Raw genomic sequence first — 18918 nt, 5'->3', positions numbered from 1 at the left:
GAAGAATGCTTTCAAAAGCAGAATTAGCCAAATGGAAAAGGAGGTTCAGAAGCTCACTGAAAAAAATAGTTCTTTCAACATTAGAATGGAACAGATGGAGGCTAATGACTTTATGAGAAACCAAGAAATCACAAAACAAAACCAAAAGAATGAAAAATGGAAGATAATGTGAACTATCTCATTGGAAAAACAACTGACCTGGAAAATAGATCCAGGAGAGACAATTTAAAAATTATGGGACTACCTGAAAGCCATCATCGAAAAAGGAGCCTAGACATCATCTTTCATGAAATTATCAAAGAAAACTGCCCTGATATTCTAGAACCAGGGTGCAAAATAAATATTGGAAGAATCCACTCATCACCTCCTGAAAGAGATCCGAAAAGAGAAACTCCCAGGAACATTGTAGCCAAATTCCAGAGTTCCCTGGTCAAGGAGAAAATATTGCAAGCAGCTAGAAAGAAACAGCTCAAGTACTGTGGAAATACAATCAGGAGAACACAAGATCTAGCAGCTTCTACATTAAGGGATTGAAGGGCATGGAATATGATATTCCAGAAGTCAAAGGAACTAGGACTAAAACCAAGAATCACCTACCCAGAAAAATTGAGTAGAATCCTTCAGGGGGAAAATTGGTCTTTCAATGGAATTGGGGACTTTCAAGCATTCTTGATGAAAAGACCAGAGCTGAAAAGAAAATTTGACTTTTAAACACAAGAATGAAGACAAGTATGAAAAGGTGAACAGCAAAGAGAAGTCACAAGGGACTTACTAAAGTTGAACTGTTCACATTCCTACGTGGAAAGAAAATATTTGTAACTCTTGAAACTTTTCAGTATCTGGGTAGTGGGTGGGATTACGCGCACACACACACACACACACACACACACACACACACATGCACACACAGAGAGACAGAGAGCACAGAGTGAATTGAATAGGATGGGTTTGTATCTTTAAAAAAATGAAATTAAGCAGTGAGACAGAAATATATTGGGAGGAGAAAGGGAGAAATGGAATGGGGCAAATTATCTCTCATAAAAGAGGCAAGCAAAAGACTTTTTAGTGGAGGGAAAAAGAAGGGAGGTGAGAGAAAAACATGAAGTTTACTCTCATCACATTCCACTAAAGGAAGGAATAAAATGCACACTCATTCTGGTATGAAAACCTATCTTACAATACAGGAAAGTGGGGGAGAAGGGGATAAGCAGGGTGGGGGGGATGATGGAAGGGAAGGTAATGGGAGGAAGAAACAATTAGAAGTCAACACTCTTGGGGAGAGATAGGATCAAAAACGAGAATAGAAGCAATGGAGGGCAGGATAGGATGGAGGGAAATATAGTTGGTGTTACACAACACGACTATTATGGAAGTCATTTGCAAAACTACACAGATATGGCCTATACTGAATTGCTTGCCTTCCAAAAGGAATGGGTGGGGAGGGAGGGATGAAGAGAAGTTAGAACTCAAAGTTTTAGGATCAACTGTCGAGTACTGTTCTCACTACTGGGAAATAAGAAATATAGATAATGGGATACAGAAATTTATCTTGCCCTACAGGACAAAAGAGAAGATGGGGATAAGGGAAGGGAGGGACGTTAGAAGAGAGGGCAGATTGGTGATAGCGGCAATTAGAATGCTCAGCGTTTTGGAGTTGGGGGGAGGGGAGAAATGGGGAGAAAATTTGGAACCCCAAAATTTTTTGGAATGAATGTTGAAAACTTAAATAAATAAAAAAAAGGAAAGAAAACCTCAAAATGGATCACAAACACAATTAAAAAAAAAAAAACCTGAATGGATGATGACATCAGAAGCAAATTAGTGAAGCACTGAGGAAATTACCTGACATGTATGAAGATAGGGAAATGAGGTGATGGTGGAAACTGATGTAACTGACATTAGAAGAAACAGAAAACTGGGGGTTGCTAAGTGGGGCTAGATATCGTTGCAGCTTTCACCCCTAAGGGACTTCTTCATTTTTACCACTCTCATAACTGTCTTCTTGCTTCAAATCTATCTTCACTCCAATCCATTCTCCACATTGACTCCTCAAGTGATTTTTCCTAAATGACTATATACATCCAAATGTTTCTATGTTAGTCTTTTATGCGTCTGTAAAGTTCTTCTGTTTAGTTATCACTGATTTTCCTAAACTTCCACTGTGCCCATGTCATTTCTCTTCACAACAAATTCCATCACAAGGAAGATGAAATATAAAATTTTCTTACTAGCATTTAAAACCTTCACCTTGGTCCCTCTATATCTTGCTCTTTTCTCCCAGAAAACATTTCATTTCTTTTCTCCAGGAAATTTCTCTGGTTGTTCCCCATACCTTTTCTTCTTAGTCTTCTGGTTTTCCTTTTACCTCTGTAAATTATCTCAAATTTACCAAATACACTTTTCTCCAATTAGATTGTGAGCTCTGTAGCACAAGAACTGTCTTTTTCCTTTGCATTCTCAAGATTTGCAAAAGTTCCTTTCTTAAAAAGCTTTATGCCTTACCAGGTGAAAGTCTCTGGCATTAAGAAAGGAATTAGCAAAGGAATGGCTGCAATTCTGAATAAGCAACAAGTTCAAGATATTTTAGGAAGTTTAACATGTACTACACTTAATTTCAAGATAGCAAGATAAGATACAATTTATCCTGAATTTTTATAATATGTTACCTGTAGTGTCTTCCCAAGACCCATACAGTGGGCAAGAATGCATCCTGAGCCTGCTGATTTCTTTGTCTGTATTACAGATTCACAACAGCAATCCCACATAAACTGAACACCTATGTAAAATAAATTAACAAAAAAACCTTGAAATTTGTGTGACTTTTTAGTCAAAATTTCAAAATTTTAACGAGGACTATGGAACCAGATGGGAACTGCTTATATTCTCTCAGTCCTCAGGCTTTTACATATGCTGAATATATAATATATATTTGGTGAGTTTAAGTTTTAAAAAAACCTTAAATTCATACTTGTTAATTTTTATCAATTGTTTCATGTCTAGGTTTGTTTAAAGAAATTTAAATAACAATTGTATTTAAATTTCTCTAATAATAATTTTAAGAGGGGCAGAGCCAAGATGGCAGATTAGAAAGATGCACATACACTAGCTCTTCCCCCACAACCCATAAAATACCTGTAAAAAACGACTCTCAACAAATTCTAGAGCAGCAGAAGCCACAGAACAACAGAATGAAAGAGATTTCCAGGCAAAGGTAACCTGGAAGGCTGACAGGAAAGGTCTATCCCACAGGACGCTGGCCATGTGCACCAGGAGGAACAATACCAGAACAGGCCATGGCAGAATCCCCAGCAGGGAGAGTCTCAGATCCCTCAACCCACAAGCGCTGAAGAAAGCTTCAAAGGTCAGTGAGAAGGCTTTCCAGGCTGGGTGAGAGGAGATCAGGGTTCCCCCCAGCACGAGCCCCAGGCAGCAGCAGCAGCAGCAGCAGCAGCAGCAGCAGGGCAATAGAGCTGCATGGCAGTGGCAGAGTCAGGCAGCAGCATCCATTGTGAGAGCAGCTCTGCTTAAAGCCCCTGGAGGAATTGAGAAACTGATCTAAATCTCAGCCCCGAGCATGGTCCTGGAGTGAGGAAGAGCACTAGGACCCTCCTCTTGACAAAGGATTCAGAAACCAAGTAACTGGTTGGGAAAATGCCCAAAAAGGGGAAAAAAATAAGACCACAGAAGGTTACTCTCTTGGTGAACAGGTATTCCCTTCCATCCTTTCAGAGGAGGAAGAACAATGCATACCGTCACAGGAAGTCAAGGCTTCTGCATCCAGTAACTCCAAAATGGATATGCAATGAGCTCAGGCCATGGAAGTGTTTGAAAATCAAGTCAACAGTTTCTAAAGGTGAATGGTTTACGTTCCCACATGTAAAGATAATATTTGTAACTCTTGAGACTTTTCTCAGTATTTGGATAGGTGGAGGGATTATACACACACACACACACATACACACACACACACATACACACACACACACACACACATAGAGAGAGAGCACAGGTTGAGTTGAATCAGAAAGGATGTTAACTATAAAAAAATAAAATTTAGGAGTGAGAGAGGAGTATATTGGGAGGAGAAATGGAGAAATGGAATGGGGTAAATTATCACTCATAAAAGCAATGAGAAAAATCTTTTTCAGTGGAGGAGAAAAGGGAGGAGGCTTACTCTCATCACATTCAGCTTAAGCAGGGAATAACATGCTCACTAAATTTGGCATGAAAATCTATCTTACACTACAGGAAGGTAGGAGAGAAAGGGACAAGTGAGATGAGGGGGATGATAGAAGGGAGGGCAAATGGGAGAAGTGAGTAATCAGAAGTAAATACTTTCGGGAAGGGATAAGATCAAATGAGAGAATAGAAAAAAGCGGGGCCAGGGTAGGATGGAGGGAAATATAATTAGTTTTACGCAACATGACTACTATGAAAGTCTTTTGCAAAACGACACATATATAGCCTGTACTGAATTGCTTGCCTTCTCAGTGGGGACGGGTGGGGACGGAGGGAGGGAGAGAAGTTAGAATTCAAAGTACTAGAAACGAATGTTGAGAATTGTTATTGCATATAACTGGGAAATAAGAAATACAGGTAGAGAACATGGGGATAAGGGAAGAATGAGGTGTGATAGAAGGGAGGTCACATTGAGGGAAGGAACAATCAGAATACAAGGTGTTATGGAGTGAGGGTAGGGAAGAGATGGAGAGAAAAATTGGAACTCATAATTTTGTGGAAATGAATGTCATAATCTAAAAATAAATGAGTAAATTTTTTTAAATATTTAAAATATTTAAAATAAAATAAAATGCTTAAAATGAAAAAAAATGAAAAAATGAAAAAAAAAATACACACATCCCCCAAGAAATTTTCCTTTCACCAATGCATGCAAACTATATATTAACTGCTTATGTTCTAAGACAATAAAAAGAATTATGTAAATAAGTCACTTAAAATGTATTTTAAATATATCAATACATCATACATCCTTACCATCTATTTGATGAGGTTTCAATTTGGTAACCAGGTTTCTATGAATCTGAACCAGAGGTTCTTTGGTTTCTTCATCTTCATCTAAAACAAGTTTGATTGTAATTGGACACTCAGTAGGTGAAGCAGAACTATCTACCACCTGCAAGAAAAAGGGTAAAAAACAGTTGAATTATCAGGAAAATAAAAATAGGAACAATTAATGTATTAATTTTTTTAAATTTTTTTGGTCTCAAATCTGCAATGGTAAATGATAATGATAAATACAAAACAAATGGCAAAAGTTATTTTTAGCAAAGTATGGATTTAGCAATTTTCATTTTACTCCAATTAACCTCATCAAGTATGACATATTTATCAGAGGAAATGCATTTGAGAAACTGAGAGAACATGAGCATAGTCTCTGTTCTCAAGTATCTTATATTCTTTTAAAGTTTTAATTAATTGCTTCGGCTTTAAACATTCTGGGTAATTCCAGTTCTATAGAAAAGAACTCTCACAGAAGAAAGGCAATTCAGCAGATCACAGATTTAGATCTGTAAATGCCTGTAAGGTCATCAAAGTCAGAACTAATAATAAGAATAATGTAGAATGAAGTGGACTCTTTTCTTCTTTGTCAGATTTTGTTTTGTTTTGTTTTTCTCATGGTTTCTCCCATTTGCTGTAATTCTTCTATGCAACATGACTGTAAAAATGGATGTGTAATTTATGTGTAATGGGAACACATGTCTTGAGCCCACAGAAGATTGTGTGTTTTGGGGGGGATGGACCGGGGAAAAATTTAAAACTTATGGAAGTAAATGTTGAAAACTGAAAACAAATTAATAAATTTGGAAAAAATAATAATAAACAAGAAAGAAATTAATGGATTGAATTAGAATTGGGAGAATACTGAATGGATTTGAGTAGAAAAGAGTGAATTTCTCAGCAGTGCATGGAATATTCACAAAAACTGACCATGTATTAAGGCTAATGCTGAATTCACATTAGGTTAGTATATGCAACCTGGAAGAATATATGTTTTAAATATTAGCAGGAATTCAAGAAGACAAGAATCATATCTAGTATTTAGTAATTCACCTCTCTTAATTTTTCTCTTTCTTGCTGTTTTTCAGCAATGCGTTTTCTTCTCCTCTCTTCTTCTTTAAGTGCTTTCTGTGTTTCTCTTTGTAATTTATCATTGTCAAGGATATTTTTAATTTTCTTTCTACTTTGTTCTGGTGACTTTGATTCATCATTTTCAGAAAGATTCTGTAATAATTGGAAGTAATTGTTAGATATAGGGAAAAACACCCTAGAATCCAACACAAACTAACAAAATGAAATCACTATTCAGTGCATATAGATTAAGGACAATTAAGGGTAAGACTTTAAAGGTTATAGAGATTCCTTTCAACTCTATTTCTATAAGATATACTTAATTTAAGTAGAATACTTTTAATGTACAAAAGTACATGGGAAGGAATAACTATGATAGCTTGTTTTGAGTGTGCTATGTTTTTAAAAATATTAAAGATAAATTCATAACAAATGTCATCATTAATGGACATCTGACAAATGTTTAGAGGTAGCTAGTTGATGCAGGTGATATAGTACCTGGAGTCAAGAAGACTCCTCTTCCTGAGTTCAAATCTAGTCTCAGGCACTTACTAGTTATGTGACCGTGAATAAACAAACTGAAGAAGGAAATGAAACTATTCCAATATCTTTGCCAAGAAAACCCCACATGGGGTCATGAAGAGTTGGACACAACTGAAAAATGACTGAAACACAAAACTGAACAGCAAAAATTGATACGCATTTACTAATAAATTAAATAATCCTATGCAAAAGTGATAAAACTACCAAGGTTCAGCTAGCTAAAGGCTTACACTTGGAAAACATTTTATAATATTATGCTACAAATGAAATAGAAAGCAAATTTAACACGAATCCTAGGACACACAGTGTTGGTGAAATTTCATAAAATGAAAAATGGCACTATGAAAAGTCAGTCCTTTAGCACAGCTTCAGGAATATGCATGTAAGAATAGCAAATGACAACAAGATATCTAAGTAACTATAACAAAGATAATTTGTTTTAGTAGAAAAGCACCTAAATATATCTAGTTATACTGTATTATTTCATAAAATGTGTATCATGTGTAAATTAGCATATCTATGAAAATTAATTGTTATAGTTTAAACTATGAAAAAATAAAATGTACATATATATTTTAAACTGGTTATATATATATGTATATATACATATATATATATAAAACTGTAGAGAAATAATTTATTTAAGGTTAGGGAAGGGGAAAAAAGGCTAATATATACCTTATTATGTTCAGTTGATAAATTCTCCTTTACTTTAATATGTTTCCTTTTCTTCTGTTTGTAACTTCGTTGATTACTATGGACCATTATGCTTTTTGCTGAGCTGATAGGGAATGAAGGTAAAACTGAGTATCATAATAAAATACATACCACTGGAGAATACACACACATCATATACCACACACACACACACACACACACACACACACACACACACACACACCAATATCTCTATTTTCTATTTCTCTATAAGTTGTTGTTCAGTTATTTTTCTAACCTTGCTATTAAGAAGGGCAGGGAACCTAGTTAAAGTGATTCCCATCAACTTCTGCTAGTTCATATGGACACAAATGACCAAGGATCATTTCATACAATATTACAAGGTTTGTGCAAAATCACAAAAACAACAAAAGACTTACAATTGTTGCATAGCCAAATCTATAACATGCAGCCAAAGCGTTACTTTCAATTTCCCTTACATTATTGCTTTAGCCAACTTTTCTAGTACTCTGTTAAACTGACATTAATAATGGACAAACCTATGATCTTATTTTTTATTTATTAATATTTTTCACATCAAAAGCATTTTTGTTAAACTCATGTCACTTTCACTCAATTTCAAATAATATTTTGTATTATTATACATAGCTTTGAGTTTAGCAAAACAAGCTCCCACATTAGCCATATCTGAAAATGTACCCGTCTCTACATTTTATGTTTATTGTTGGGCAGAAAATAAGTGTCAAATTTCATTTTCTTTCCTTTAGACTCTTGTTTATTACAGGATCAATAAATGCTTTAAAATATCTGAAAGCTGTTAATGTTATCAATATTCTCATTTCAATTCACTCTTAATAAGTCCAAAGTTCTCCTATTTTCTTCTCCTATCCACAGACTGGGAAAATAATTTCTTTGTTTTCCCTCCAGTCTTGTATCCAATTTATACTGGCTGGGTGTTGATCTAAACCTGATATTTATTGTACAGTTTTCCAGGCTGACAACCTCAGAACCACCATAGGGCCTATCAGTAGCTGTTGCTGAGAAATCCACCAGTCTCCAGTCTCTCCTCACTCTAACCCATCATAGATTTGGCCATTGAGTGATTTTCCTAAAATATAAATCCAATCACAGCATACACACCCTTCTCCCTTACTCAATAAACTTCAGCCTCCAAAATTAAATATAAATGCTCTGTTTGGCTTTGGTAATTTAGTCCCCTTCTAACTTGGGAACCTTTCCAGTCTCCTTACACCTTATTTCAATGAACAGGACCCTCCATTTCTCAGCTCCAGGTCCTTCCTTCTCTGCACTGACTCCCTGACTTCCTTTAAGTCTCAAATAAAATCTACCTTCTACAGTGAATTTTCTTCCCAACTATTAATTCCACTGTCTTCCCTATTTCAATTACCTTCTATTTATCTTCTGTATAGATTACTTGTGTATGTGTGTGTGTGCGTGTGTGTGTGTATGTGTGTATGTGTGTGTGTGTATTTGCTTATTAGCTCCCCCATTATGATGTACGCTCCCTGGAAGCAGGAACTACAATCTTTTACTTCTTTTCGTATCCTTTAGTGCCTGGTAAATAGAAAGTGTTTAATAAATGATCATAAATAAAATATTCATAAGATTCTTTTAAATCAATAAAAAAACTGTCTCCTGAAACTGTTAAAAAGTAATAAAGTCAATATAATTTTTTTTTAATTTTTAAACAGTCTTCATAAACAATAAGATTTTTCCCTTACACTGAATAATTTGAAGAATTAAGTTGCTTTTTTAACTATACCAACAAAGGTACCAACATAGCAATTACCAGAACTTTAAAAAAATGGTTACCAAAGTGAGAACTAAACATCATGAGAACTAAATATTGTAGAGACACACTCATTAGATCCTATTTTATGAGACTATCCCATAAATTTGCAATTTCTAAATTAGAAAACACAAACTCTTAAATAGACAATTATACAGAAATGGCAATTAAATCCAAACCAAAAATCCATATAACAAATTTCTTAAAACATAACATTAAAAAAATATGGGTAATGAAACACAAAAATTATTAAACTACCTTGTCCCTGGCTGCTGAACATGTTCAGTGATGTCATCCACAACTTTCTTTCCTTCAAGCTCAGAATGAAGTGACTGATCAGTGTTTACTTTGATTAGTGAATAAAAAAAAGATTAAAATTAAGCTCTACTCTAGCATTCTATTGCAAAAATTTACATTAAAATTTACTCAATATTTTAATAATTTAGCAGATGAACACAAGTCTCACAACATCATTCCACTACTCAATAAATTCTAGTGACTTCCTATTATTCCTGAAATTACAGGTAAAGCTTTATGCTTTTGAAACCCCATTCAACCCTGCTTCAACCCATCTTAATTCAATCTTTTCTCTGTTCAGCGCTCCTCACACATCATAATCTGACTTTGCACAGTTTTTTTCATTCCCCTTGTAATACAATTTTCCATGTCTTTCAAAGAATATTTTTCTTGAAGATCAAAATAAACTTTGCTATGTAACATTCTTCCAGGTTATATCCCAAATGTGAATTCAGTATATTATCATAAAATACATTTGTGAATCTCCTTGTTTTCTCCCGTATGAAAATTTAGGTTTCCATGACTATATTTCCTGACTTTTTACACTTGCGTTCCCTGAGCATAGACTACAATTCATGTGTGCGAATCTACAAATATTTCCCGAACTTTACACTCCAAATCATTTGCTGTCAACTAAGAATATAAAGTTCTGCTTTGTCTTCTTGGTTTGCCCTTTAGCTAAAAGTCAAAGTCTACACCTTTTTTATATTATCCTGTATCTACTCTGAATGTAACTTATATGCTGTTTTCACTGCTTATATAAATAACTGCTTCCTGATTCGCATTCCCACTACTTAGGAGAGTGTCTGCAATACGATACATATTTGCAGTAAGTGTGTGTTGACCGATCAGCTGAATATCATTTAAAATACTGAAAGAAATGCTACCTTTGGCAATGAGAAAAGGAAATTAAGGGAATGAACAGAAGCACAAAGGAAATGAAAAAAATGAAAATCAACCTGAAAAATGACATAAAAATTCAACTAAAAATTAGTGAAACAACAGCAAGATATTCAAAAAAAGCACACCAATTATTATGTTTTTCTTTGTTTTGAGTGTTATTATTATTATTTTCTCAAGTTCTATTAACTGATTTTTACATGAGGATGGATTTAAACCAAAAAAGAAAGTTACTGGATGAAGGCTTTTAGAAAAATCTTATACAATTCTGGAAAGATGGTGGAATAGGCCAGAAATTTCCAAGGTCTCCAAATTTCCTCCACACAAAAAAGGAAGAGGCTGAGAAAAAAATAAGAATAATTCAAGAAAATAAAAAAATTTATGAAAATAGAGTCAATCAACCAATTAGAAAAAAGAGATCAAAGAAGAAAACAACTCCTTGAAAACTCGAACTGGGAAAAAAGAAACAAATTACCAGGTACCAAAAAATAATAAAACAAAACCAAAAGTGAAAAAGTAAAAGCAAATGTGATATATATCATCAGAAAAACAACTCATCTAGAGAACAATTCAAAGAGACAATAGAGTTGGGCTACCTAAATGTTGTGATTTTTAAAAAGTCTAGATGTGAAATAAATCAGGTAAGTAAAATAAATAGGGTAGAAAAACTGAATTTTAGAGATTTTTAGAACGTCTGCCCTACTAAAGGACATAAACCTCAGTCTTTAAATTAAGTGATTTTTTCACTACTATTCTCCTGCCCAAATTTTCATACTTAAATACAAATTATATAAGAACATGCAAAATAAGAATACATATACTTTCCCTAAACTTTAAGTATTTTTTTTTATTATAGGGTGGATAAAAGAAAAATGTTTTGTAAACAAAAAAGACATCATAACCATCTACACTCTTTAAGAGGTTGTTTCTCTTATGTTAATAATGCAGTTTAAAATTATCATCACACAAAAAGAAATAAACATGTCTCTAGGAATTTAAACTATTTTTTACATACCTGACAACTGAAAATGTGATGCATCAGTACTTTCTGTAATGGTCATTTCAGACTTGTCACTGTTGAACATGTCAGATGAAGGGGATGAAAAATCATTTTCATCCTGCTGCTTCTTGATATTTTCTGTAGAGGCTTTACTTTTTTTGTCATCATTATCTAAATTAGTAACAGAATCTTCTCTTTTTCGTTTTGCTTTAACACCTTTACGCGTGTGACATTTTGCCTTGGATACAGGTTCCTTTTGAATATTTTCATCTTTTAAATCAGTATCAGACTCTGAAGAATTCTTAGCCTCTTTTTTTGGCTTTTCACTGGAATCTGAATTGGATTCTCTGTTACTTAACTTGAACTTTTCTTCAGGCAAAGAAATCTTTCTCCCTTTTTTTCCCCACTGTCCTGATGATTTTTCTCTACGTTTTTTATTACTTTGTTCTGAATTAGATTTAACAAGCTCTTTTTCTATCTGTCCGATTAAAGGTGTTGTTTGAAGGTCAGTTTCTTCCTTCAATAATGTAGTGTCATTACCAGGGATGATAATATTTTCCTTGAGGACTTCAGTATTTCCTGTAATACTGGTCTCCTGTTGATATTCGTCTTCTATTTTCTCTTGATCGATAGTGTCTTTCAATGAGAAATCTGATTTGGAAATGGGAGAAAGTTTAACATATAATTTCCTTGTTGATGTCTTTAACTTGGGTCTTTTTTTGCCAACTTCTGAAGATTCATTTGTTTCTAAAGGACACTTTTCTGTGTCCTTAAATACTTCAGTATTTTCATCATTCTGGATAGTGACTGAAGTTTCTACATTTTTAAAAATAACTTCAGGTCTTGAAGAAGGAAAAGATGGCAAGTCCATATCTAAAGATTTAGAAGTACAGGGAGGTTCATTTTGTAGTTCTTCATTTGTATTAACCTCGTCAGTTGTTGCTCTTGGGACCATAATTTCTTTATCCATTTTGTCACTCAAAAACTTTTTTGTCTTTGTAGCAAATTTATTTTCCTCTTCTAATTTCTTATCTACGTTTTTAATTTTAGCATCATTTTTCCTTTCTTTATTATTTTTTTCCTCGTCTCTAACAACCAAGCTACTTATCTTCTTGTTCAAGTGTTCTTCTAACACCTTATGAGCCTTACTTATGTCACTTATCACAGATCTAATAGCTGTCAACTGATTTAGCTTAGTATTTGAGGTAATTTCCGAGTTACTGGTGGTTTGTTCCAAAAATGTCAAAAAGCTAGAGTTCATAACTGCAGTGTTCTCAACCACTGTTATGGTCTTTTTAATCAAGTCTACTGGAATATTTAATGATGAAAAAGAATGTGCTACAGTACCAGAATAAGAATTATCTAGCTGAGATTTTTCTTCAGCATTACTTTCCCTTTTGGTGGAGGAGTGGAATTCATGGGGACAGTCAGATGTCTTCCCACTCTTTTTAACTGCAGCCTTTACCTTCTGTTGCTTTAAATGAGATAAATTCTCAAGCACACTGTCACATACAGCAATCAAATCTAACAAAGGTTCTGGGCAGCAAATATAGCAATGCCACTCATTTTTTTCATTCATTATTTTTGATATCTCTTTTCGCCCTAGATTGCGCCAAATGCATTTCTTGCAAAATGCATTATGGCAAGAGTCACAACAAATTAGGTTTCCACCTTCTGCACACCACCTGAAATATAAAACAAAACAAAAATAATATTAAGGCATCATTCCTAATCAAACAACTATTAAAAACTTAAAAATAAAAACTAATCAGGAATCAAAATGTGCTTATTTTTAAAACTTAACACAACACACTTTCATTAAAATCGTACATATACTTGGAGCCAAGATAGCAGTGTTGAGGCAGAAATTCACTCAACTTCTCTTATCCAAACAGCTTTAGAACTTCAAAATACTGCCTTAAAAGTAACTCTGGAGTAGAAAAACCAATAAATGTAAAGGATAAAACAATATTCCAGTCCAAGCCAGTCAGTGACCTTGGGAGCCAGTGAATCAGCACTGGCTGCTTCTGCAGCTCTCAGCCCACAGTCAGTAAGGGGGTCGAACAGCCGGTCAGAAGAAGAGTACAGGGGTCTCGTTGCTTGCACTGAGGCAGGATTTTGTTGCTTTGCCCATGCTCAGACCCATCTTGGATGGCAGGCCCAGGGAGAGAAGCAGCACTGGAATGGCAGAGCTTGTGCCACCAGTGGAGGTTGAGACATTCCATAAGGGAAAGAATTAGATCCAAGGGTCAACAATCCAGTAAAACTGAGCATAATCTTTCAGGGGAGGAGATGGAAATTCAGTGAAATAGAGGACTTCCAAACCTTTCTGATAAAAAAGAAAAAAGCAAAGCTCAACAGAACATTTGAGCTTCAAATGCAATACTCAAGAGAGGCATAACAAGGTAAGCTGGAAAGAAAAAAACATTTTATTCAATAAAGGCAAACAGTTTACATCCCTAAAAGGAGGATGATACTTGTAACTCTTGAGAATTGTATTGTTATTATGACATTTAAAAGGTGTATACATAGATAAGAGGGCATGGGTATAAAATTACTTTGATGTGGTGATACAAAAGTCTAATTTAGTAGTGAAAAGTGATTGTACTGGCAGAAGAAGAAAAGAAGGGATTAAAAAGGGTAAATTACATCACATTGATATACACTAAAGTAGCAGGAAGGAGGGAGGGAGATGAGTATTGCTTGAATCTTCCTCTGATCAGATTTGGCTCAAGGACACAATAACATAATCTGTTAGGTATAAAAATCTAACTTACCCTGTAGCTAAGTAGGAGGGCATAAAGGAAAGAAAGTGGAGGAGGTCTGATAGAGGAAAGGCCAAATTGAGGGAGGTGGTGGTGGAAAGCAAAACTCTAATGAAAAGAGAAAGGGAGCAAATAGACAAAAAAACACATAAGGGGGGTTGGGGGGAGGGAATAGGATGGAGAGAAAAACACAGATAGTGATCAGAAATGTGAATGTGAAGGGGATGAACTCTTCCATAAAACAGAAGCAGATAGCAGAATGGATTAAAAAACATTTTCCTGCAATATGTTGTTTACAAGAAATATTTGAAGCAGGGGGATACACACAGGATAGAAGTAAAAGGTTGGTAGCAATTCCAATCTCAGACAAAGCAAAAGCAAAAACACATAACTAAAGGAAATAAAGGAGGAAACTACATCCTGCTAAAAAGGTACCATAGACAGTGAAGTAATATCATTAAACATATATGCACCAAATGGTACATCATCAAAATTCCTAGAGGAGACATTTAGGGAGTGACAGGAAGAACAAAAAACTACAGGTGTTGGGGACATCAATGTCCTCTCAGAACTAGATAAATGTAACCACAAAATAAACAAGAAAGGAGATGGACAGGATTTTAAAGTTAGATACCTCTGGAGAACGCTGAATGATGAGAGAAAAGAATATATCTTTTTCTCAGGGTAAATGGAACCTAACCCCAAAATTGACCATATACTAAAAACAATAAAAATAAAATATAAAAACCTCACATTCCAATGCAGAAAGGCAAAAATATTAAATATTTATACAAGGAAGGTTGAAGGTTGAGCTGGTTCATTATTAGAAAAACTATCAGCATAACTAATAGAAATCAGCAAAATTAATAGAATTCATATGATTATCTCAACAGATGCAGGAGAAACATTTGACAAAATACACCCATTCCTATTAAAAACACTAGAGAACATAGGAATAAATGGAGTCTTCCTCAAAATGTTAAGTAGTATGTATCTAAAACCATCAGCAAGAATTTTAGGTAATGGGGATAAGACAGAAGCATCTTCAGTAAGATTGAAGGTGAAATAAGGATGTCCATTATCACCAGTGCCATTCAATATAGTACTAGAAATGTTAGCTTTAACAAGAAGAGAAGAAAAAGAAACTGAAGAAATAAGAATAGGCCAAAAAGAAACAAAAGCTATTGCTCTTTGCAAATGATATGTAAGAGATCCTACAGAATCAAGTAAAAAATTACTTGAAATAACAAACAACAAAGTTGTAGGATATATAATACAAACCCACTTAAATCATGGTTATTTCTATGCATCACTAACAAAGTCCAACAGCAAGAGACGGAAAGAGAAATATCATTTAAAATTACTGTAGACATTATGAAATATTTGAGACTCTACCTGTCAGAATAAGCCTGAGAACTCTATGAACACCAATACAAAACAATTTTCGCACAAATAAAGTCAGATCTAAGTAACTGGAAAAATGCCAGTTCCTTGGCAGGTCGAGCTAATATAATAAAGATAACAATTCTACCTAAATCAATTTACTTGTTCAGTGCCATACCAATTAACTACCAAAAGAATTATTCCATAGGGCTAGAAAAAATAGTATCAAAATTCATCTGGAAAAACAAAAAATCCAGAATATCAAGAGAATTAATGAAAAGAAATGCTAAGGAAGGTGGCCTATCCCTACAAGATCTCAAATGGTATCATAAAGCAGCAATCATCAAAAGCACTTGATACTGGCTAAGAAAGAGAGGGGAAGTATTTATGACTAAACAAGAGATATAGAACATTATGAAACGCAAAATGGATGATTTTGATTACTTTAAATTGAAATTTTTGCAGAAACAAAGCCAATACAACCAAGATTATGAGAAACTAGACAAGAATTTTTACAGGCAGTGTCTCTAACATTCACCAATTGACAAATGATCAGAGGATATGAACAGGCTGTTTTCAGAAGAAGAAACGAAGGCTATTTATAGTCATATGAAAAATATGCTCTAAATCACCATTGACTGGAGAAATACAAATCAAAACAACTACCAAATCATACTTGTTGGATGGGTCACATGATGAAACAGGAAAACTAAAAATATCTGCAGCAACTCTTTTTGTGGTGGCAAAAAACTCGAAATCAAAGGGATCCCCATCCATTGGGAAATGGCTGAACAAGTTGTGGTAGATAAATGTCATGGACTACTATTGTGCAGTAAGAAATGAGGAATGGGTGGACTTCAGAAATACTTGGAGAGACTTAGTAGGAACTGATGCTGAGCGAAGGGAGCAGAGCCAGGAGAACATTACACTCAGTAATAGCCACAATGTGCAAGGACTAACTCTGATAGACTTAGCCTTTCTTAGCGAGGCAAGAACCTAAAACAATTCCAAAGTATTCATCATGCAAAATGCCATCCACATCGAGAGAAAGAACCTCCTCTCAGAAGGCAGAGCAAAGTAGATTATTTGCTCTTTTATTGTTTTTTTCCCCTTTCTCATAGTTTTTTACATTTCGTTAGAATTCTTCTTTCACGACATGACTAAAGCAGAAATGTTTAATATGGTTTTACATGTTTGCCCTATATAAAATGGCACATTATCTTGAGGAAAAGGAGAGGTGAGGGAAAGGAGAATATTTAAAACAAAATCTTATAAAAGTGAATGTTGAAAATTAAAACTAAATAAATAAATAAATGTTTAAAGAAGTCTATAGTCAGAAATTTAAACACTTGTATCACCCTCATTTTGAATATAGACTACATATACATACACACACACACACACACACACACACACACACACACACACACATATATATATATATACTCTGACATTTGATGACATTTTAAGTCACTGATACAAAACATGAAATTTCATAATTATGTTTTCTGCATGTTTTCTACATCCCTACCTGCACTGCTCATCAATTCCTTCAGAATCACGGCTTATGTCATCACTCATATAATATTTGTAGCAGTTCTAAAAAAGGAATCAACATTCAATTCTACATATAAAAATCTGTTAAAATGTTAACATTTACTAAGCACAAATTTTAAAATAATCCAATTCATGAAGTCAATATCTTTATACATAAAAATGGGGCGATAACTTTATTCATAGCAAAAATGGAGAAATATTTGGCAATAGTAAGGTAGTAGTACCAATGTAGTAACCCATCATTAGGGTATGGCTGAACAAAATATTTAGCACAGTTAAATTTTTTTTCAATGAATTCATTTTAACTAAAAAACTGATTCAAAGAAAATTCAAAAGCTTTTCAAAGGAAAATATACAGCACACACACACACACACACACACACAACACACATTATTACAATAATACAATTGCAAAGAACAAAATGAAATCCGATACCCAGTAGTAGTAGCACAGTTGGTAGTGTTGGAAGATCTCAAAAGAAATCCTTTCTCAAGTAACAACCATTTTCAGACTTAATTTCTTAATCAACAAAATAGGTATTATAATAACAGTCCAAAAGGGTTGTTTGTGCATCAAACAAGATTGTATATGTAATGCACTTTGGAAAACTTAAGAGTGCTATAAAATACAATTATATAATGCTACTTTTTTCATTATTATAAGAAGTAATAATCCCCAAAAGATGTAATTTGAAATATCTTCCTCTCACTTGAGGCAAAGGCAATCAAGGGCAGAATATTGTATGTACTGTCAAACATAAAGAGTACCAGGTTTGGATTTTTCATGGGATTTTTTAATTAAACATTTTTTTTCCTATTGAAAGCAACTTCAGTTCTGTGGATTAAAGAAATGTGATAACCAGATAAAATTGTGACATAAAAATAAAAAGTATCAACAATTTTTTTCATTTCAAGAGAAATAAAATGCTTTATAGTAGGTGAATGAATTAATAATCTGAAAACAAGCTTTGACAGACCCCAAAAAGGATACTACCATTCTCATGGTCAACACTTTTCAGAAAATTTTAGTAAAGTAAGGGAAACACATAACTTAAAGGAACATCTTGTTTAAAAAACAATAACCTGTATCTGTTTGTAAGTTGTCCTTCTTAATCAAAGAGGATCAACTCCAACTGATCAGAGCAATGAGTTCAGAAGGCTCTACTACAGATTGATGACATATGTTTGTTCTCATGCAAGTAAAAGTTAAAAAATGAAGTTCATCTAAAGTAACCAATTTATTAATCAAGTATGGTTTTTACGAGTTTGACATTTATTGCACTCCATTTCTGAAGACAGAGAGTGTCTTCACTTTTCAAATGAATCATTATAGAATTCACATAAATAAAAGGATATCTTAAAATGTAACAAGAGAGCTGTCCTGTACTCAACTATTCAAGATAAAAAAAGGAATAATAGACTACAGATGATAAAATCATCATCAACTTCACAACTACATACCTTACAAATAAGAACATTCAGTGTAGGGTGTCTATATATCGAATCCTTCTGAAACTGGTTCACCTGTTGTCCACAAGCAGTACAAATCACATTTCTACGTAGCTCTTCTCCTAAAACAAATCAATTGCAAACATAGGTTAGTTTATTCTATCTTCAAAATGTTTGAAAATTTTTCATCCAATTTTTCTGGAGCTCTATGTACTATAATGGCAATCAAAACAAGATTAATTCATCACAGAAAGAAAACAAAGTAACTCTTTGGTTTGTTTCCCTTTTCCCCTGAGACAGACTTTCACATACCTGGACATATTTTTTATATTTCACAGTTACTTTGGTAAAAAGACAAAAATTAATCTATTTCTTTAAATAGATGACATCTAACAGGTTCAACTAAGAAGAAAATATGTACATATATATGTTTTATGTATAGTATA

General features: G+C 33.9%; 2 protein-coding genes across 2 annotated transcripts in view; one reads left to right on the top strand and one right to left on the bottom strand.

Annotated features, from left to right (window-relative positions):
• LOC140517010 (transcriptional regulator ATRX-like) overlaps positions 1-18594 on the bottom strand; it is a gene marked incomplete at its 5' end in the record, with an annotated part of 74893 nt that extends 56299 nt beyond the window's left edge. Inside the window, 8 exon segments of the mRNA XM_072627846.1 lie at positions 2667-2776; positions 4996-5134; positions 6073-6243; positions 7312-7414; positions 9380-9467; positions 11334-13003; positions 16998-17065; positions 18485-18594. Of these exon segments, the coding sequence (XP_072483947.1) occupies positions 2667-2776; positions 4996-5134; positions 6073-6243; positions 7312-7414; positions 9380-9467; positions 11334-13003; positions 16998-17065; positions 18485-18594 (2459 nt within the window).
• An 86-nt stretch (positions 18595-18680) lies between these two features.
• Positions 18681-18918, top strand: part of LOC140517011 (transcriptional regulator ATRX-like) — a 37252-nt gene continuing 37014 nt past the window's right edge. The window contains exon 1 of the mRNA XM_072627847.1: positions 18681-18745. Within this exon, the coding sequence (XP_072483948.1) occupies positions 18681-18745 (65 nt within the window). The remainder of the gene's footprint in view (positions 18746-18918) is intronic.

The sequence above is a fragment of the Notamacropus eugenii genome (assembly GCF_028372415.1).
Source record: "Notamacropus eugenii isolate mMacEug1 chromosome Y unlocalized genomic scaffold, mMacEug1.pri_v2 SUPER_Y_unloc_4, whole genome shotgun sequence".
NCBI lineage: Eukaryota > Metazoa > Chordata > Mammalia > Diprotodontia > Macropodidae > Notamacropus > Notamacropus eugenii.
Note: the sequence above shows the minus strand (reverse complement) of the source record. Positions and strands in the feature narration are given on the sequence as shown.